At 47.9% G+C, this 21,782-nt stretch overlaps 2 protein-coding genes across 5 annotated transcripts; one reads left to right on the forward strand and one right to left on the reverse strand.

Annotated features, from left to right (window-relative positions):
• Positions 1-298: 298 nt before the first annotated feature.
• nup107 (nucleoporin 107) lies at positions 299-11,599 on the reverse strand. The gene is made up of 27 exons (XM_060048679.1): positions 11,349-11,599; positions 11,000-11,082; positions 10,333-10,428; positions 9,855-9,925; positions 9,575-9,707; positions 9,222-9,325; positions 7,704-7,819; positions 7,566-7,608; positions 7,396-7,467; positions 7,033-7,121; positions 6,872-6,947; positions 6,487-6,600; positions 6,124-6,214; positions 5,581-5,660; positions 5,278-5,337; positions 4,774-4,919; positions 4,202-4,250; positions 3,952-4,021; positions 3,587-3,702; positions 3,173-3,362; positions 2,444-2,550; positions 2,031-2,133; positions 1,669-1,829; positions 1,356-1,481; positions 995-1,105; positions 671-832; positions 299-511 (listed from the first exon to the last, which is right to left on the reverse strand). Exons 1-27 carry the CDS (start codon positions 11,354-11,356, stop codon positions 413-415), a joined length of 2,676 nt encoding a protein of 891 aa, XP_059904662.1. The 5' UTR covers positions 11,357-11,599; the 3' UTR covers positions 299-412.
• A 412-nt stretch (positions 11,600-12,011) lies between these two features.
• Positions 12,012-21,375, forward strand: dyrk2 (dual-specificity tyrosine-(Y)-phosphorylation regulated kinase 2). Of its 4 annotated transcripts, none has more exons than XR_009525059.1 (8): positions 12,012-12,330; positions 13,486-13,571; positions 14,589-14,868; positions 15,082-15,245; positions 15,833-16,222; positions 16,892-16,982; positions 17,508-19,094; positions 19,126-21,375. XR_009525059.1 is itself a non-coding variant. In XM_060048703.1 (7 exons), exons 1-7 carry the CDS (start codon positions 12,291-12,293, stop codon positions 18,179-18,181), a joined length of 1,725 nt encoding a protein of 574 aa, XP_059904686.1. In that variant the 5' UTR covers positions 12,012-12,290; the 3' UTR covers positions 18,182-21,375. The 4 variants fall into 4 exon arrangements, 1 of the variants encoding a protein (XP_059904686.1); XR_009525057.1 differs by having other exon boundaries at positions 19,168-21,375; XR_009525058.1 differs by having other exon boundaries at positions 17,508-19,076; positions 19,168-21,375.
• The last annotated feature ends 407 nt before the right edge of the window (positions 21,376-21,782 follow it).

Here is a 21,782-nt window from a genome sequence, read left to right on the forward strand (position 1 = left end):
TCCAGTGGGGTTCACCCTCACCCTCAACCACTCAGAGCAGAGTTATCCCTCACCCACTCAGAGCTTGGGTCACTCTCACCCACTCAGAGCAGTTATCCCTCACCCACTCAGAGCAGGGTTCACCCAAACCCATGCACACCGGTTTTAAGATTGTTGGTCCAACGGTTCTTTCGAACCACAACCACACTTTCCTCCAGCGAATAGAACAACATGTGGAACAGCAATTATAAAAAAAAAAGTATTTATGTAATTTAGCAGAATTAAAGGTGATTGAATAAAAAAACAGAAGGAAACTATCTGCTTCAAAAGATTCTTTAATCACAAATTATTTGATCGGTGCGTATCAGGGTGTGTGTATTATGGGGGGTGTATCAGGGTGTGTGTATCAGGATGTATGTATCAGTGTGTGTGTTCAGGTGTATCCAAGGGCGTCCAGGCCAGAATCCAGAAGCATCAGAGACGACTCTCTGATCTTCTGAAGAAACCGCCTCAGATCCTCCTTAGAAAACACCTGCAGACAGACAGACAAGAGCAGACAGACAGACAAGAGCAGACAGACAGACAAGAGCAGAAAAGACAGACAGGTGAGACAGACGATCAAAAGAACAGGTGAGACAAGATCTGACAGACCATCAAAAAACCGGTGAGACAGACGGTTTGTCAGACAGACCTGGTGGAGGTGATTGTTGGTGGCGGCCAGGACGTCGGCCAGCTGCAGCGCCTCCTGGTGGCGGGAGGAGGAGGTGAGGACGCTGAGCAGCAGGAAGCTGAGCCGCGGGACGCACAGCGAGCGCAGCAGCGCCATCTGGAGGCCGCGCTCACTCACTTCGCCCTGAGAGGAGAGACAGACACACAGATAGACATGTAAACACACACACACACACACACACACACACACACACACACACACACACACACACACACACACACACACACACACACACACACACACACACACACACACACACACACACACACACACACACACACGTACCTCTGGGGTGTCGATCATCCATCCGTCAGCGAACAGCAGCACCTGGTAAACTCTCTCCTTCACCTCGTCCACCAACACCTGGAGACGGCCACGCCACGCGGTGCACTCCACCTACACAATATATATATATATACATACATCATATACATTATATATAGCTACAACACATTATACACATTATGTGACATAGTATACACATTATATACATGTTCGATACATTATACACCAGCTCCTGGAGGCAACCATCTAGATGACATACATAATATACATAGATCTATAATATGGAGCCTAGAACCAGAAGACTAGTGGTACTGGGAAACTCCCAGTAGGACCAGTAGAAGTGTAGTGTGTGTTGCTATACCTGGTACTCGTTCTCCCTCATCTCATTGGCTACTCTCTCTGTGAATTTAGCCTGGGAGGCGGGGACAGGCTTCTGAGGGGCGGAGCTACTGTGGCTGAACCAATCACTGAAGGCCTCGTGGGCTTCCTAGGAGGCGAGGATTTAGGGAAGAAAACTATTAACACACAGACAGATGTGCTGACACAGACAGACAGACAGGTGTGCAGACAGACACACAGACAACTGCAGACACGCAGACAGGTGTGCAGACAAAGACAGGTGTGCTGACTGTCGACACACAGACAGGTGTTCAGACACACAGACAGTTGCTGACCAGATAGGCCCGGATGCAGCGGTGCTCCCGGATGGCGTTGAGGTCTTCGGCGGGAAGGGGCGTGTCCGGTTGAAGCCCCGCCCACTGGCGCTGCACCTCCTTCACCGAGTCGGCGGGAAGCTTGGAGAACACGGCCTTAGCCGCCTCGTGCTTCTGGACCGCTAGACAGGGAGACAGACAGGTGGTCAGACAGACAGGTGGTCACAGACATCATTGAGATCGGACAGGTGGTCAGACAGAAAGGTAGACGGGTAGAAGGACATCATTGGGGTCAGCTAGACAGGTAGTGAGACATCATGGTGTCAGACGGACAGCCAGACAGGTAGAAGGACATCATGGTGGACAGGTAGACAGACAGGTACCTAGGAACCTCCTCATGATGGCGTTGGATTGTTTCAGGGCCTCAGCGCGGTGGGCGGACTCAAACAGCAGCCAATCAATCACATCAATCTTCTTCTGGTCGTCCTATCACAGCACAGAACAGTTAGCTGCTGCTAGAGCCCGGCCTCCTGTTGTAGTACTAACAGTAGTAACAGTACTTAGTAGTAACATTACTCGTACTAAAATGTTATACTGTTGCTATTAGCCTTACTACTAGTATAACAGTACTAACAGTACTAATACCAACAGTACAATGCTAGTAGTAATTTTACATACTAAGAGTAGTAATAATATTAACTGTTCGATAAGAGTCAACCTGCCTCACATTGTAAACCGTGATATTGTACTTCTGTAGGATTCATTCAGTAGTACTATGGTAGGACTATGGTAGTACCTGTGTGGTATTGGTGTCCAGGGTGTGCGTGTGAGGGGTGAACTCTGGTCCGTCCCTCTCCCTCACCGCCTCCACCACCAGCTGGGTTACCGCGGCAACATCTAGTCCTACACACACCCACAGTGCATATGTCATCACACAGTTATACATTCTATATATCAGGGTAGGATATGATAGATAGCTATAGCTATAGACATAGAGATACATACATCTTTACTGTGCATAGAGAGATAATGTATGTGATGTAGTTTTGGAGCTACTGCATGTGTGCTAGTTATGTAGCTACTGCATGTGTGCTAGTTATGTAGCTACTGTATGTGTGCTAGTTATGTAGCTACTGTATGTGTGCTAGTTATGTAGCTACTGTATGTGTGCTAGTTATGTAGCTACTGTATGTGTGCTAGTTATGTAGCTACTGTATGTGTGCTAGTTGTGTAGCTACTGTATGTGTGCTAGTTGTGTAGCTACTGTATGTGTGCTAGTTATGTAGCTACTGTATGTGTGCTAGTTGTGGAGCTACTGTATGTGTGCTAGTTGTGTAGCTACTGTATGTGTGCTAGTTATGTAGCTACTGTATGTGTGCTAGTTGTGTAGCTACTGTATGTGTGCTAGTTATGTAGCTACTGCATGTGTGCTAGTTGTGGAGCTACGGTTCTTGCCGGCGTCTGTGATTATGTATGCGGTACTCGTCCTTTTAATGTATAGGCAGGTAGGTACTAGTAGTCCTACCAGCATCGGCGGCGAGATGGAGAGCCCGTCGCTGTTGCTCAGTCTGGCTGACGCCCTCCAGATAGGAAGCATAGCGCTGTACCGCGAGCGCGGTTGGCAGCTGGCTAGTGTAGCTCGCAATCAACTCTGACTGCTGCTCCTCAATCAGCAGCGTGATGTAAGACTGAAGCACAGCCACACACACCTCCTCCTAAAGACAAAACACAGTTCTATATTACAGCCGTGTGTGTGTGTGTGTGTGTGTGTGTGTGTGTGTGTGTGTGTGTGTGTGTGTGTGTGTGTGTGTGTGTGTGTGTGTGTGTGTGTGTGTGTGTGTGTGTGTGTGTAGTATAATGTGGGTATAGTGGGTAGCATAATATGCGTAGTATAATGCCTGTAGTGAGTAGTAAGAGGTGTGTAGTATAAGGTGTGTACCTTGAGTGCGATGCCTAGACTGCTGTAAAACAGCACCAGGTGAGTCATGAAGCGGAGCAGGTGAGAGGGGAGGGGCTTAGAGCTGCTCAACCAATCACTGAACTCCTCCATCAGACCTGGGAACACAGGAAGTAGACTAAATGATGACATCACACAGTACCTCAACAATAATATACAGAATAATAATAAATTGTTCATATCAATATGAATGATATATTAATATAATGGCAAATAAAAGGATTTTAAATATGAATATAGATATTATATGATATATAGTAGATTGTAAATATGAATATAGATGATATATTCATGTAGGATTTAATGGTATATTATACAAATATTAAAATAGATTATTTAATATTCACCATCCAGATCTCCTAGGATGACTAGCCTCTGGATGACGTGGTGATGTTCCCCGTGTTCCTCTAGAACCCTCTGAAACCACATACATTAAACATTACATACATTCAACGTCATTACATACATTCAACATAGATTACACATCCAATATGTACAGAAATACACAATAAATCCTTATAGACATTATACATACAATATGTACACATCAAACATCATTATACACATTAAACATGCACTTCAATAGAGCACACGGACCTTTGAGTCGGTTGCCTGAAGCTCCATGAAGATCTTCTCCAGAGTCCAGCTAGAGGAAGGGAACCCGTTTAGAACCCAGCTTAGAACCTTAGAGAACCTGTTTAGTAGAACCCTAGACTGAGAGCCTGTTTAGTAGAACCCTAGACTGAGAGCCTGTTTAGTAGAACCCTAGACTGAGAGCCTGTTTAGTAGAACCCTAGACTGAGAGCCTGTTTAGTAGAACCCTAGACTGAGAGCCTGTTTAGTAGAACCCTAGACTGAGAGCTTGTTTAGTAGAACCCTAGACTGAGAGCTTGTTTAGTAGAACCCTAGACTGAGAGCCTGTTTAGTAGAACCCTAGACTGAGAGCCTGTTTAGTCAGCAGAACCTGTTTAGTAGAACCCTAGACTGAGAGCCTGTTTAGTAGAACCCTAGACTGAGTAATACACATAGTATTACTATTAATCATAGTATTACTGTTAATACAAATAGGATTACTGTTGATAAAAATTGTATTACTGTTGATAATAATAATATTACTGGTAGTAATAATAATAGTATTACTAGTAATAAGTCGTTTTAGTAGTACTTACTTGGCCTCCGTGTACTCTCTGGGCAGCGGTTCTTCCTCCTGATTGGCCAGGCCTGATGAGGTCACTTCCTGTTCCACCAGGGAGTCAACCAGCACTCTGAAGTACGCCCACACACAGTCCTCCCACGACTCACACACTGGAAGGAGCTGTTCACACACACACACACACACACACACACACACACACACACACACACACACACACACACACACACACACACACACACACACACACACACACACACACACACACACACACACACACACACACACACACACACAGCATTATTGATTGTCTAAAAAGTTGTAAATTATGTGTTGATTATGTCTTTTATATTTTGATCATATTTTATTAGTAATTGTGTATCGTTGTATATGATGATTTGATTATGCATATGAAATATTGATCATATTTTATTGTTGATCATGTATACTTGATGTCATAATGTATTGATCATGTATTTCCTAAATGATCATGTCGTATTATTGATAAGGTTGAACTCACAGCCTTCAGGTTTCCACTCAGAGCAGCGTAGATGGCTCGTTCATATCTGTCCAACTGCTCCTAAACACACCAGGAACACAGAGCGCTACGATGAACATTATGAACACATGAATTCACCATCATAGCATTATAATGAACATTGTTAACACATTCATTCACCATCATAATGTCCATTGCGATGGACATTATTAACACATGAATTCACCATCATAGTATTATGATGAACATTATTCTCAAATGAATTCACCATCATGATGGACATTATTACTCCCATGAAAACATGACGTTAGTTTTCAGTCTTACCTCCTCAGAGAGAGACCAGCAGCAGAGCTTCCAGATCCTTCTGTTGGGGTTCCCTTCAACAGGAGTCAACCTGCCAAGGCCTACACACACACACACACACACACACACACACACACACACACACACACACACACACACACACACACACACACACACACACACACACACACACACACACACACACACACACACACACACACACACAAAGAGTTAAACATGAGCCCGCTTTATGTACTCAAAGAAATCGCCCGAAAACTTCAAGGTGTTAGCATGAAACCGATGACATTCAGGGAATACACCCTGTTCGCTACTCTTTAAGGTCATGGAGTGGTCATTGTAGAGTTCACCTAAGGTCATGTTGGAGTCAGAGGTCAACTGAGGTCGTGTTGGGGTCAGAGGTCACCTGAGGTCGTGTTGGGGTCAGATGTCACCTGAGGTCGTGTTGGGGTCAGATGTCACCTGAGGTCGTGTTTGGGTCAGAGGTCACCTGAGGTCGTGTTTGGGTCAGAGGTCACCTGAGGTCGTGTTGGGGTCAGAGGTTACCTGAGGTCATGTTGGGGTCATGGTAGAGCTTCCAGCCCTCCAGGGTAGCTGCCCTCCAGGCCTGTCCACAGCGCTTACACAACCTCTGAGCCTGCACACACACACACACACACAGACACACACACAGTTACCTCCAACGTCATGCCAGCTCTGATTAAGTCAGGAGGTTCTCCTCTGGTCAGGAGGTTCTGCTCTGGTCAGGAGGTTCTGCTCTGACCAGGAGGTTCTGCTCTGACCAGGAGGTTCTCCTCTGGTCAGGAGGTTCTCCTCTGACCAGGAGGTTCTCCTCTGGTCAGGAGGTTCTCCTCTGACCAGGAGGTTCCCCTCTGACCAGGAGGTTCTCCTCCAACAGGAGGTCCTCACCTCCTCAGTCATGCCGGCCCTGATGAGGGTCAGCAGGTTCTTCAGCAGTCTGGTGTCGTCCTCTCGGTCCAGGTTGGCCAGCGGCCGCTGCTGTCTGAGGGGAGCGTCTGGGTCCTAGTGTCCCCACACACATCAGGGTGTGACCATACGCACGCACACACACACACACACACACACACACACACACACACACACACACACACACACACACACACACACACACACACACACACACACACACACACACACACACACACACACACACACACACACACACACAAAACAGGGTTAGGAGGATAACACACACACACGTAAAACGTTATTCTACCAATGCTCTCATGGGTCTACAAGAGGTCCTTATGGTTTCCATGGTAACGGGTCTTACCAGTTCCGTGACCAACGGTATGGAGAGGCCCACAGACCCCTTCCTCCTCAGCTTCAAAGCATGGAGGGTGTTCTCCCTACACACACACACACACACAAATATAATTTTTTTACTGGGTATTATCAGGGTATTCACAGAGTATTCACCGGGTATTTACTCACCAACAGACGTTCTTGGCGTAGAACTCAATGTTATCGGAGAAATCTCCAATCTGGTCCTTGGCAATACTCTCCAACCAATCAACCACCAGCTAGACACAAAGAACCAATCAACCAGCAGCTTGACACAAAGAACCAATCAACCAGCAGCTAGACACAAAGAACCAATCAACAGCCAGCCAGACACGAAGAACCAATCAACAGCCAGCCAGACACAGAGCAGAAAGCAGTCAGTAGTGTAGTGTGTAGTCAGTAGTTTCTAGTCAGGAGTGTAGTGTTGTGTGTAGTGATTAGTGTTTTCTGTAGTGCTTCGTGTAGTGTAGTGTTGCTGAGTGTCACGTAGTGTTGCGCTTTGTCTAGTGTTACCTGGCCCTGCCTGATAACGGCGTCTCGTTGAAATAGCTGTTCCACCACCAGCTTCTCACTCTGACTGGCGACCTACACACACGCACACACGGATAACGTCATAAATAAAGTTGTTAACGTTTTTAAATAAAGTTGTTCCTGTTAACGTATTAAATATAGTTGTAACTTACAGTCATGTCAATGTCCTCTTCTAACGCAGACTGAACTCTGTCCCTGTTACACACAGACAGACGCCCACAAGAGTGAGATACAGACAGGCACTACGGAGACAGAGAGAGACGGGTAGCAAGACCTCACTCTACAGGTACCTGTAGAGTGAGGTCATCAGCCTCCAGGTGGAGCTCTCCTGTTGGAGGATCCAGCGCACCCCTGCCGTTCTGCTGGACGCTCCCGCCCGCTGCACCACCTTCTGCAGCACCTCCACCTGCGAGAGGGAAGAGAGAGAACACAATGAACAAAAACCCAAGCAGTAACGGTCTGTAATCTGGATCTATAACGGGTTGTAATCTGGATCTATGATGGCTGTAATCTGGATCGATAATGGCTGTAATCTGGATCGATAATGGCTGGGTCGATAATGGTCGGTCATCTGGATCTATAATGGCTGTAATCTTGATCTATAATGGCTGCAATCTGTATCTATAATGGCTGTAATCTGGATAGATAATGGCTGTAATCTGGGTCGATAATGGTCGGTCATCTGGATCTATAATGGTCTGTAATCTGGATCTATAATGGCCTGTCATCTGGATCTATAATGGTCTGTAATCTGGATCTATAATGGCCTGTCATCTGGATCTATAATGGTCTGTAATCTGGATCTATAATGGCCTGTCATCTGGATCTATAATGGTCTGTAATCTGGATCTATAATGGCCTGTCATCTGGATCTATAATGGTCTGTAATCTGGATCTATAATGGTCTGTCATTTTGATCAATAAACGTCTTTAATCTTGATCGAAAATGGGCGGCCGTAAGAGACAATGGAATCATCTAGTGCTGTTAATGTGAATGAATCATAGTTTCTCCCCTCGACGGGGGAGGTAAAAGGTTAAATGAGTTGAACCACTGGATGATGTCACCACCAGCAGAACCAAAGACAACCTGCCAGCCACAGTGGCTAACCTTGCTCTACCTAAACACCTGTAGACCAGGTCAGACCTAGCTCTATAAAACACCTGTAGACCAGGTCAGACCTAGCTCTATAAAACACCTGTAGACCAGGTCAGACCTTGCTCTATAAAACACCTGTAGACCAGGTCAGACCTAGCTCTATAAAACACCTGTAGACCAGGTCAGACCTAGCTCTATAACACACCTGTAGACCAGGTCAGACCTAGCTCTATAAAACACCTGTAGACCAGGTCAGACCTTGCTCTATAAAACACCTGTAGACCAGGTCAGACCTAGCTCTATAAAACACCTGTAGACCAGGTCAGACCTAGCTCTATAAAACACCTGTAGACCAGGTCAGACCTTGCTCTATAAAACACCTGTAGACCAGGTCAGACCTAGCTCTATAAAACACCTGTAGACCAGGTCAGACCTAGCTCTATAACACACCTGTAGACCAGGTCAGACCTAGCTCTATAAAACACCTGTAGACCAGGTCAGACCTAGCTCTATAAAACACCTGTAGACCAGGTCAGACCTAGCTCTATAAAACACCAGCTCAGACCACCCCAGGTCAGACCACCACACACACACACACACACACACACACACACACACACACACACACACACACACACACACACACACACACACACACACACACACACACACACACACACACACACACACACACACACACACACACACACACCTTGTCCAGACAGAGGTTGTGGTAGTCCTCCAACAGGTCAAACACCGCAGAAGAAGAATGCTTCAGGAAGGCGGACAGGAAGTCCGAAAGGAGGCTGGAGGCAGCTGGAACAGAGAAATACTACAATATCAACACAGAAATACCACAGTATTACCACAGAAATAGTACAGTATTACTAAAGCAATACTGAGTGAAATACTACAGTGTTAACTGTTTAAGGCTTAACATTAAACAGACCAAGTAGACTTAAGTATTTTCCTTAGCAGACTAAGTAGCCTTAAGTCTTTCCTTACCAGACTAAGTAGACTTAAGACCTTCCTTACCACACTAAGTAGACTAAAGTCTTTCCTTACCAGACTCTCCGGGGTCGTCTTCTCTGAGGAGGGCGGAGTTAACGTTGGTGAAGTCATCAGTGAAGCTGGTGTCAGCCCATCCCGACCGCGGAGAGGGTAGAATACTGTTGGTCCAATCACTGTCATCCAAATTCTAAACACACACACAACAAGGGGGGTTGTTAGTGTGTGTGTGTGTGTGTGTGTGTGTGTGTGTGTGTGTGTGTGTGTGTGTGTGTGTGTGTGTGTGTGTGTGTGTGTGTGTGTGTGTGTGTGTGTGTGTGTGTGTGTGTGCACTAACTCGTGTGAAGCGCTGGGATTTGTTTCCAGTTGCAATAATGGCCGAAACATCTGGATTTAGCCTTGGAGTCACTGGGAGACAGAAAGGTAGAGACGCAGACGGTTGGAGACACAGACAGATAAGAGACAAAGACAGGTACCGTAGGACACCACATATAATCTTAGCATGAAAAACAATATCTAGGGAATCCATCAAAAACATTCAATCAGCTGGAAAATCTGGAATATATGTGCCCATCTAGAATTCAGAGTCGCTCCAAACAGAGAGACCACTACCTCAAGGAGTCGCTCCAAACAGAGTGACCACTACCTCAAGGAGTCGCTCCAAACAGAGTGACCACTACCTCAAGGAGTCGCTCCAAACAGAGTGACCACTACCTTCCTAAGAGGGTGTAGGGAGGGACAGCCTAGTGTCAGCCAGCCATTAGCTACCCTATGGACTAGCTGTAGCTATCTGGTACCTTAGAAAAGTTTCCTACCAGCTTGTCTGAACAGCGAGCCAGGAGTCCTCAGCATGGGGCGGGCGGGCGTTACCATGGCTACCCCGGGGCTCCAGTCGGTGGTGGGGGACGGTACTGGGGTTGGCGCTAAGGAAACGGCTGGTAGTCATGGTAACAAAAAGAATGCCACACTTCGCTGTTCACTACAACCGGAGAGGTTCGCCTCTTCCCTGACCGCCTCCGTCGAGGTTCCCAGCGAGCTGAGGGGTCACCAAAGAGTGACATGAGAACCCTGCGCTCTGATTGGTCGGAGACGCTCATCAGTAGCACCCTCCCTGCCCACACCCAGCCTGTCTGGACAGGCTGCATCGGGAACACCGTCCAATAAGCAGCCTCCCTGGTCCGCTGTGGGACTCGTCAAGATGACCTCACTGCAGTGTTATGCGGCGTCGCCATGACGACATCAATGGGTATTCTATCTATCTATCTGCAGACACTAAAGACTGACAGATCCTACCAACAGTGGGACAGAGTCAAGACTCTGTAACGGCAGAGCCTTAACTAACCAGGTCAGACTAGATGGAGCTCCATTTTACCTAGTTATGGGTTCGGTAGATCAGTTACCCAGAATAACTAGCTGTTAACTAGTGATAACAAGTCAGGGGATACTAGGCCTCTTAACTACGGATAACCAGTCAGAGGATACTGGGTCTGCTGGTCAGCATCTTGCGGCGAGCGGCTCTGGTCACCGCCGTGTCCCGGACCACCGGAGACATGAGATCACTTTGCCTACACACACACACACACACACACACACACACACACACACACACACACACACACACACACACACACACACACACACACACACACACACACACACACACACACACACACACACACACACACACACAGCTTGGTGTAAACAAATGTAGGAACACATGATTCTGAATTAAAGATATAAGAGTAGTATATAAGTTATGGAAGTAATATCTAAGTTATAGGAGCAATATCAGAGTTATGGGAGTAATGTATTGATAAAGAAGACAACGAACCAGTCCATGTTCAGTTCCCGCTCCACGAGGCGTCCAGCCAATCAGGGACCAGTAAAAACGAGCCTCCAAACCTCCCGCAGATCAGGAGATAAGAGAGATAAGAGAGATGAGCTCTATTTGAAATAAAAGGTTTAGTCTGTGAACTCTGTTTAAACGAGTGAGTTTAAATCTGTAATATGTCAGCGGGCTGCTGAAGCCCTTCTTCGGGGGTACAGCGGTATGAGCCGGCGACGTCTGGAGCTCCGCGGTCGGCAGCGCCCCCTGTTGGTGAGACGGGGCACCGCCCCCTGGTGGTGAGATTGGACACCGCCCCCTGCTGGTGAGACAGGGCACCGCACCATTATAGGCTTATTTGCTTTATACATGTGTATAATGTAATAAACACAATAATAACCATAGAGCCTGTATAGGTCTATGGGAATAACGTGCTGACATGCTTTATATTCAGAGGTTTGGTGTACATGGGGGGAATATTGCAGTCGATGTTTATAACATGCTTGTATATTTATCTAATAACTTGGTATTTACATGCTTATATACTGTGATATCAGTAGTATTAACATGCTTAAATATGGTGACATAAACAGTGAGTGATGTATTAATATGATTAAACGTGGGGATATGAACAGAAAAGAGGACGTTTGTTTTGTTGATCCTCCAGTCGGAAGCCCCGCCCTACGACCCGTCTTCTCGAGCTGCCGGTCGCCTCGCCTCGGATCCCCGCAATGGCTACTCCTCGGACCCGCAGCACCCACCGGAGGACCGGCCCAGCACCCACCGGAGGACCGGGTCAGGCCACGCACTGAGCCGATGATCGGAGCACCGGGCCGGAGAGACAGAGAGCCACGGGAGGAGCGAGAGGAAGAAGAGGAGTGGATGTAAGGAGGAGGAAGAGGAGGAGGAATCGAGTCTATTTCTGTCCAGAGGAGAGCAGCGGCCGCCATGTTGACCAAGAAGCCAAGCGCCTCGGTCCTTCCGACGGGTGAGATCCGCTCCCCTGCCCGCGGCCCTCATAGCCCGGCCTGCCTGTCCGCGACCTCCCGCTGAAGGGACATCGGCACGACCAGTACCGAGTGTACCATAGTATAGTACATTAACTACATTCAGATATATTCTATTAATACTGGAACAAGTGCAGCTCTATATAGAAGTGACAACACTAGGCTTTTGTTATAGGGTATATTTACTGTGTATTGTTGGTTCTGTATAGAGCTAGATGTTATTGTACAGTATATATGTTGTGTATTGTATACTGTCTGTTCTACATAGAGCTAGATGTTATGTTACATGTTGTGTCATCTCTATACTGTCATTTCTATGTAGATCTAGATGTTGTTATATGCAGTGTATTATCAGCTGAATATAGAGCTAGATGTAATAGAGCTCGGAGGGACAGTCAACTGAATATAGAGCTAGATGTTATAGAACTAGGGGGCCAGTCAGCTGTATATAGAGCTAGATGTTATAGAACTAGGTGGACAGTCAGCTGTATATAGAGCTAGATGTTATAGAATGAGGAGAAACTGTCAGTTGTATATAGGGCTAGATGTTATAGAGCTAGGAGGGACAGTCAGTTGCATATAGAGCTAGATGCTATAGAACTAGGAGGGACAGTCAGTTGTATATAGAGCTAGACACTATAGAACTAGGAGGGACAGTCAGCTGTATATAGAGCTAGATGTTATTGAATGAAGAGAAACTGTCAGTTGTATATAGATCTAGATGTTATAGAACTAGGAGGAAGAGTCAGTTGTATATAGAGCTCAGCTGTATATAGAGGTAGTTGTTATAGAATGAGGAGAAACTCAGTTGTATATAGAGCTAGAAGGTTTAAGGAGGTGGAGATTGATGTAGCAGTATTCTGATTGATCTAATCCGATTGATTTTGTCAGCCACCTGACAGTTGATGGCTGCTGACCAGATAATTCAGGACATACCCGTCTAGGCTAAGCCGGCTAGGCTAGGCTAAGTAGTCTTCATGTTCAATCTGTTGTCAGTCCTGTTAAGCCAGTTGAACCGCTCCCGTCCAATCACAACACGGCCCGCTCTGTTTGTGGTTAGGGGTTGATCATGGTTAGGTATGCTTCGGTAATGTGTCTGTGTGTAGTGTCTCTCTAACTTCACTTATATCTTTCAGGTAAAGGTGGAGAGTCAGGTCATCTCCAGCGTGGGGCAACATCCAGTCAGACAGGATCTCCCCTCTCCCTACCCCCGCTCCCTACGGTACACACACACACACACACACAAACGCACGCACACACACACACACACACACACACACACACACACACACACACACACACACACACACACACACACACACACACACACACACACACACACACACACACACACACACACACACACACACACACTGTCTTACTTAGCATGAGGCTACTTTTAGCCCTCCGCTGTCTAAACACATCCTGACAGCTGGGAGCTCAGTCAACCAAAACCAGCTAAGCACTCTGCTAACCACTCTGCTGACCAGTCTACTAGCTGCCTGCTACTCCGTCTGCTAGCTACTGCTACCAACTTGGCTAGCTGCTACTAGTTTTCTGATAACCACTCTTGCTTTGTTCTTACCACTCTGCTACCAACTCTGCTAGCTGTCTGATAACCTCCCTGCTAGATACTGGTTGCTCTCTGCTAGCTACTATTTCTCTGATAGCCTCCCTGTTAGTTTGAGCTAGCCATCTTACTAACTCTCTGCTAGCTGTGTCTGTGTGAGTGTGTGTGTGAGTGTGTGAGTGAATGTCTTAACAGGTGTAGGTCATGATGACGGACAGAAATAGGATAAGAGTACTATTGCTTGATTAGGTTACACACGCACACACACAGACACACATATACATACATACATACAAACATGCATTTTATATATAAAGCATAGAGCTCTTATCGTTTGCTAACCGAGACCTAGCTCCCCACAATAATAATAATAATAATAATAATAATGGAATGAATTTATGTAGCGCTTTTCTAGACACACAAAGACGCTTTACAGTGAATGGGGGGACCTCACTCACCACCTCCAATGCTTATGATATGCTAATAGAGAGCTAGCTCAAAGTGCTTATGGTATGCTAACAGAGCTAGCTGAAAGTGCTAACGGTACGCTACTGGAGAGCGCTTCCCCTGTGATGAGGGTATGCTAACAGAGAGCTAGCTGAAAGTGCTAACGGTATGCTATTGGAGAGAGCTTTCCCAGTGCTAAGGCTATAGGCTTCATGTATGCAGGGTGGTCCAAAGGCAGCCATGTCGGACCAGCTCTACGAGGAGAACAGCAACAAGCGACAGGTTCTGACCTCACAACCCAACGGACTGGCTGCTCTGACATCAAGGCCCGACCGCCAATCATCTTCAGATCCCGCCCACGCTCGGCAGGGCAGTGGGGCAACGGTCAAATCAGCCGACAGCAAGAGCAAGGCTCCGCCCCTCAGCCCAGAGCAGGCCATGAGGCAATTCATGTCCAAGCTGTCGGCCTTCGAGCACCATGAGGTGTTCAACTATCCCGAAGGTAGGATGAAAGGGTGAGGGGGACGCTGTAAGAGGTCAGGGTGACGGGAATAGGGGGGGGGGGGGGGGGGGGGGGGGCGAAGGGGTGGGGGTGAAAGGGGTGAGAGGGAAGGGGTGAATTGGTAAGGATGAAGGGTTGAGGGTGGAGGGGTGAGGGCGAAGGGGTGAGTGTATTCTCTCTCCAGTGTTGTTCATCAATGTATCATCCCTTCAGTCTATTTCATTGGACCGGGTGCTAAGAAGCGTGCGGGGGTGATGGGCGGAGCCAACAACAGCGGCTACGATGACGACCAGGGCTCCTACATCCACGTCCCCCACGACCACGTCGCGTACCGCTACGAGGTCCTCAAGGTCATCGGGAAGGGCAGCTTCGGACAGGTACTGTAGAGCTAACTACTGTAGAGCTAACCCGGACCAGCGCTAACTACTGGCAGTGTTGTGCCTGAACGCGTTCGTTGAACGACAGTTCATAAACTTGTTCCTATTTTGGGGCGAACGTCGTGAACTGAACGTACTGTATTACTGCCTGATGAACGTTACTGTGAACTCGTTCGTGCTGGTGTCTGTGAACGACACGCTCACCCGGTTTAACCCCGTTCATTAGGGGTGTTATTTGTTTAACAACACGGCGGATGCGCTCGCCGAACGCCGTGTTGTTTGACCGGTCGCCATGTTTATGTCCGTGTGGTTAATTTGCAATTGCGGTGTTGTCAGCTTACTGTTACATTAAACTGTAATCAGAAAACGCGGTTATATGCTATAGACCCTATACTATAGTATCTGTCATATAAAGGCTGGGACAAATTTCAAATTATAAATATGTACACTTTATGTTGAAAGTATAGACCGTCAGAAGTGTATTACCGTATTACCTACTAGTAGTAATAGAGTATTACACCAGTACAGTACAGAGGGTTAAAAGCGGTATTACCTGACGAGTGCTAACAGCAGTCTCACCTGTGCAGGTGGTCAAGGTGTTTGACCATAAGTGCCATGCCCACGTGGCGCTGAAGATGGTGCGTAACGAGAAGCGGTTCCACCGCCAGGCGGCGGAGGAGATCCGCATCCTGGAGCACCTCCGCAAGCAGGACCACGACTCGACCATGAACGTCATCCACATGCTGGAGCACTTCACCTTCAGGAACCACATCTGCATGACCTTTGAGCTGCTGAGCATGAACCTGTACGAGCTCATCAAGAAGAACAAGTTCCAGGGCTTCAGCCTGCCGCTGGTCAGGAAGTTTGCCCACTCCATCCTGCAGTGTCTGGACTCACTGCACAGGAACCACATCATCCACTGCGACCTGAAGCCTGAGAACATCCTGCTGAAACAGCAGGGCCGCAGCGGCATCAAGGTACGCCGTCCTCCTTTATCACTCTCCTGTATTACTGCCTTTATCACATACCTCCTGTATCACTGACCTGTATAACTGTCCTTCATCACTATCCTTTATCACCTACCTCCTGTGTCAGTGTCCTCTATCACTGTCCTCTATCCCTGTCCTGTATCACTGTTCTATATCACCTACCTGCTGTATCACTGACCTGTATCACTGTCCTTTATCACTGTCCTTCATCACTATCCTTTATCACTGTCCTTTATCTACTTCCTGTATAACTGTCCTTTATCACTGTCCTGTATCACTCTCCTGTATCACTGTCCTTTATCACTGCCCTTTATCACTATCCTTTATCTACTTCCTGTATCACTGTCCTTTATCTACCTTCTTTATCACTGTCTTTTATCTGCCTACTGCATCACTGTCCTTTTTCACTGACCTTTATCCATTATCCTGTATCATTATCTTCTTATGTTAGCATCAGACCATAAGTTAGCATAGGTGTAGTAGCACTGTTGGATAGACATCTTAGAACAGGTGTATTCGTATAGGACTGAAGGTCACATATGAAGAGACCATTAGTTTATCATAGGAGAGCATGTGTAATATATTCTACATATTCTAATGTGAACCGATATCGGCTGCATCATTGAATCAGAATCAATCTGCTTCCTCTCCTTGCAGGTGATTGATTTTGGCTCAAGCTGTTACGAACACCAGAGAGTTTACACCTACATCCAGTCCAGGTTTTACCGCGCTCCAGAAGTCATTCTGGGTAAGAGCAACCTTCGCCCTGTTGTCAGTACTGACCGGTCTGTAAATGTTTAGCATTAAGCTTGCCAGTTAGCTAGTGTGTTGTAGCCTATGCGAATATACTACTACCAGTTCTAGTTTAGCCTATGCAAACATACTAGTACCAGTACTAGTCTAGCGTATGTGAACATATAGGTATTGGTACTACTTTCTATTTCAACATATTAATACTGGTCCTACTTCCTGGTACTAGCTCCTAGTCCTATTAGTGACCCCCTTTGTGTATTACTGGTACTAGTTCCTGGTCCTAGTTCCTATAGTACTGGTCCTAGTTCCTGGTACAAGCTGCTGGTCCTAGTTCCTGGTACTAGTCCTGGTACTATTTGCTGGTACTAGTCATGGTATTAGTCCTGGTACTAGTTCCTTGGCCTAGTTGCTGATACTTGGTCCTAGTCCTGGTACTGCTCCTGGTACCAGTCCTGGGACTTGTTCCTGGGACTAGGTGCTGGTCCTAGTTGCTGGTCCCATTTACCCCTGTGTGTTGCAGGCTCCCGCTACGGGATGCCCATCGACATGTGGTCACTGGGCTGCATCCTGGCGGAGCTGCTGACCGGGTACCCCCTGCTGCCCGGGGAGGACGAAGCCGACCAGCTGGCCTGCATCATGGAGCTCCTGGGCATGCCCGCCCAGAAGCTGCTGGACGCCTCCAAGAGGGCCAAGAACTTTGTGTCGTCTAAGGGCTACCCGCGCTACTGCGTGGTGAGCACGCTGGCGGACGGGTCGGCCTCGCTCGGCGCCGGCCGCTCGCGGCGGGGTAAGGCCCGCGGCCCGCCGGCCAGCAAGGACTGGAGCGTCGCCCTGAGGGGCTGCGACGACCCTCTCTTCCTGGACTTCCTGAAGCAGTGCCTGGAGTGGGACCCGGCCATCCGCATGAGCCCCAGCCAGGCCTTGAGACACCCCTGGCTCCGGAGACGCCTCCCCCGGCCTCCCACCACCACCACCTCCTCCTCCTCCTCCACCAAGAGGAGCACAGACAGCACCGTCACCTCTGTCTCCAAGCTGACCCCCTCCACCTCCACCCTCTCCTCCTCCTCTAAGACCATAGCTCCCTCCTCCTCCACCCTCTCCTCCTCCTCTAAGACCAGAACTAACCTAGCCGTCATCACAGACGCTAACGGAAACATTCAGCCTAGGACAGTTCTGCCCAAACTGGTGAGCTGAGGGCGGAGCCAACAGGAGGCGGAGCATCAGGGAGTGAGTGGAGGTGTGTTTCCTGTCGGGGGATATCCTACAAGAACAGCTTTCAGGCTGCTAGCCTGGTGAGCCTGTTAGCCTGGGCTATATGAAACCACCGTTAGCCTGTTAGGACACCACACTACACTGTAGCTCAGTGTAACACACATACACACACACCCACACACACACAATTTAACTAAGATGTATATGGTGCTGATGAAGGGAACACTATTTTTATGTTTTCAGCAGCGATACACACACCATCTGAGATGAACTGTTGAGAAGCTAGCAGTGTTGTTCTAGCTTGAAGCTGCTCGTGTTGTGCCTGTTAACCGACTGTTAGCCAGTTAAGAAGGGAAAAGCCAACAAGTTACTGTTGGTTAGTTATTTTTACTACCTGTTTTTACTTTACCTGGTGGCTAATTGATTTGTTAGCTATAACATTTAGCTATCAACTTACTAGCTTTTAGCCATCCCGTGACAATTGGCTGATAGCCGATATCATTGGCAGTTAGACGTAAAGCACAACACTGCCTACCGAGCACAGGGCTCCGCCCACTGATCACAGGGCGCCAACCACCTGAAGTCCTCCTTTAGACACGCCCACCTGGTGGGCCATACCATCGCCTGATAGGACGAAACCATCAACAAGAGGTGAATGCTCTGCGTCAGGTCCTAAGAGGGTTCCGCCACCAGTAGCTGGTAAACCCCTGGTGAGCCAGGTAGCTGTTGAACCCCTGGTGAAACCCAGGTAGTAAGTGAACCCTGGTGAACCAGGTAGCTTGTGAACCAGACAGCTGGTGAACGAGGTATCTTGTGAACACCTGGTGAACCAGGTAGTCGTGAACCCCTGGTGAACCAGGTAGCCGGTGAAGCCTAGGTAGCCGGTGAAGCCCAGGTAGCTGGTGAACCAGGTAGTCGTGAACCAGGTAGCTGGTGAACCAGGTAGTCGTGAACCCCTGGTGAACCAGGTAGCTGGTGAAGACCAGGTAGCTGGTGAACCAGGTAGCTTGTGAAGCAGATAACTGGTGAACCCCTGGTAAACAAGATAGCTGGTGGACCCTAGTGAACCCAGGTAGCTGGTGAACCCTGTTGAACCAGGTAGTCGGGGAACCCCTGGTGAACCAGGTATCCGGTGGAAACCAGGTAGCTGGTGAACCCTGGTGAACCAGGTAGCCGGTGAACACCAGGTAGCTGGTGAACCAGTTAGCTGATCAACCCCAGGTAGCAGCCTTTATTCAGGTCCTCAGCCTCAAACCTCCCAAAGAAATGTAGGACTTGTAGGACTTTGTGTTCGCTCTTGACTAGCACCACGTATGATGTGATAATAATGAGAATATGAAAACATGTCTGCTAGCAGAGTAACGTGAGGGACGCCACGATGCCTATGATCTTACATTCCACTGGAGACTACATCTAATCCCAGCTCATCATCTAGCTCTAGATCATTAAGACCCGGTTCTAGCTAAGCTCTACGTTTATACATATCATCCATTCAGCCAGAGATAGAGGTCCACACAGAGACCGGGGTCTGGGTCTACTATACTGACCCCCAAGCCAGTAGACAGGTTAGCCTAAAGACAGGTAAAGAAATAGACAGGTAAAGAGAAGGGTGAAGACAGACCAGTGGAGACGGACAGGTAAAGACATATGCTGTGTTCCAATATCCATGCTTCCATGAGTACACTTAAACGTAGTACACTATCCGCACTCACTAATGCCGCTTTTCCACCGCACATGTAGCTCGACTCGACTCGACACGACTCGACACGGTAGCAGCACGGGTCGTTTTCCACCGCAAATAGTACCTCCTGGACGTGGGCGGGGTCGGTTGCGCGAAAGAGCCGTGACGTATTTTTGTACGCGACGCAAACAACACCTACGCAACCCACACATGGACAGAACCCACATAATAACAATGGAGGACATCGATGCGATGGTATTCGTGTTCGTATTATTAGCTGGCATGTTGAAGAAGTTGAAGAACTGGAATATGTTGGCTGCGGCGCTGCTATGGCTGTTACCAGCATGGTTGCCATGTCGCTCTCATGACTTCGTCACACTCTCTGGCCAATCAGTGGCCGTCTGCCGACGTCACCTTTTAGCATCGGCTCAGCTCGCTTGGAACCTTGAGCGAGGCGGTACTAAAAAAAGCAGCCACTTCAGGTACCAGATACCATGTTTTCGCGGCGGAAACGCCAAAAATGCGAGCTGAGTCGAGTCGAGTCGAGTCGAGCTGGTACCATGCAGTGGAAAAGCGGCATAAGTGCGCTGATTTTCAGATGTCAGTTCCAAATCGAATACTCCGTGGCGCACTCACCGGAAAATAAGATCACGACTGCCGCTGCGGCACCTCCCCCGCAATAAACATCCCGCTTTGAACGATGAACTCTTTATGCCTAGCAGCCTGTAAAAGCTATAAAAACTACAAAATGACTATTAATGCAGGCTATGTGGAAAATGCGCAGACTTTGGCTCAACCTGGCCCCGCCCTCTTCCACTACGTAGCTAAGATGGCTGCCGTTGAGTACGAAAAGTGTTCATCTATCCACACTTCGTGGTTTGACCATTTTGAGTACACCATCCGGGTCCTTTCAGTACACTTATTTTCACCCGATCTTAATTGGAACGCCCCAGGTACTCAAACTAAGTATAGTAAGTACGGATAGTATGGATATCGGAACACAGCAATGGACAGGAAAAGATTTAGACAGGTAAATACAAGACGGGTGAAGACAGACTGGTGGAGACAGACAGGTAAAGACATAGACAGGTCAAGACAGACGGGTGAAAGCTGCAGGTGTAGAGGGGTCGGGGTAGACCACCTCCAGATGGGCCGGGGGAACAGAAGATGAAGAATATAAATGACCCTCAGTTCTCCACATCCTGATACGAGGTCAGGTGTGTGTGTTTGTTGTGTTTGTGTGCGAGCGAGAGCATGACTGAAGTCTGTCATCTTTATCTCTAGAAATAGAACCATCAAAACAAACTGCCATGAGGACGCCTCAAACACAGTTGCTATGACGATGGGGTGGGACCTCCTGTTGAGAAGGATATCATGTGACCTGTGACCCCAGCCTATGACATCATGAATGCAGATTATTAAAATATTTAAGTTTGGATTCAGACCTTAGTATTTTTGTTTGTATATGAATGAATAAAGATTCTGACAAATTTTAGCTATGTACAGGCTGTGACTTTGTAATCATTATGTCACCAAAACACAGTTCCACAAACACACACACACACACACACGATCTACGCTCAGTTGCGCGACACTATGGCGCTATTCAAGCCGTTCCTCAGCCCACGCTGCAAATTCTCATGGTCCCCTGAACTGGAAACGTCCAAACAAGCCATAATTGGGGCCATCCGTGAGGGCATGGAGATCTACGACATGCGGAGGCGCACCTGCCCCCGCCCTGACTGGCCCAGGCGTGGTATTGGCCACTTCCTGCTCCGACAACATTGAACCAGCGATGGAGGATCACCCTCGCTGGTTCACGGTTCCTATCCTCGGTGGAGCAACGCTATGCGGCCATCGAAGGAGAGGCCCTGGCCGTGGCCTGGGGCCTGGAGCAAACAC

Source organism: Gadus macrocephalus, chromosome 4 (assembly GCF_031168955.1).
Source record: "Gadus macrocephalus chromosome 4, ASM3116895v1".
Classification (NCBI taxonomy): Eukaryota; Metazoa; Chordata; class Actinopteri; order Gadiformes; family Gadidae; genus Gadus; species Gadus macrocephalus.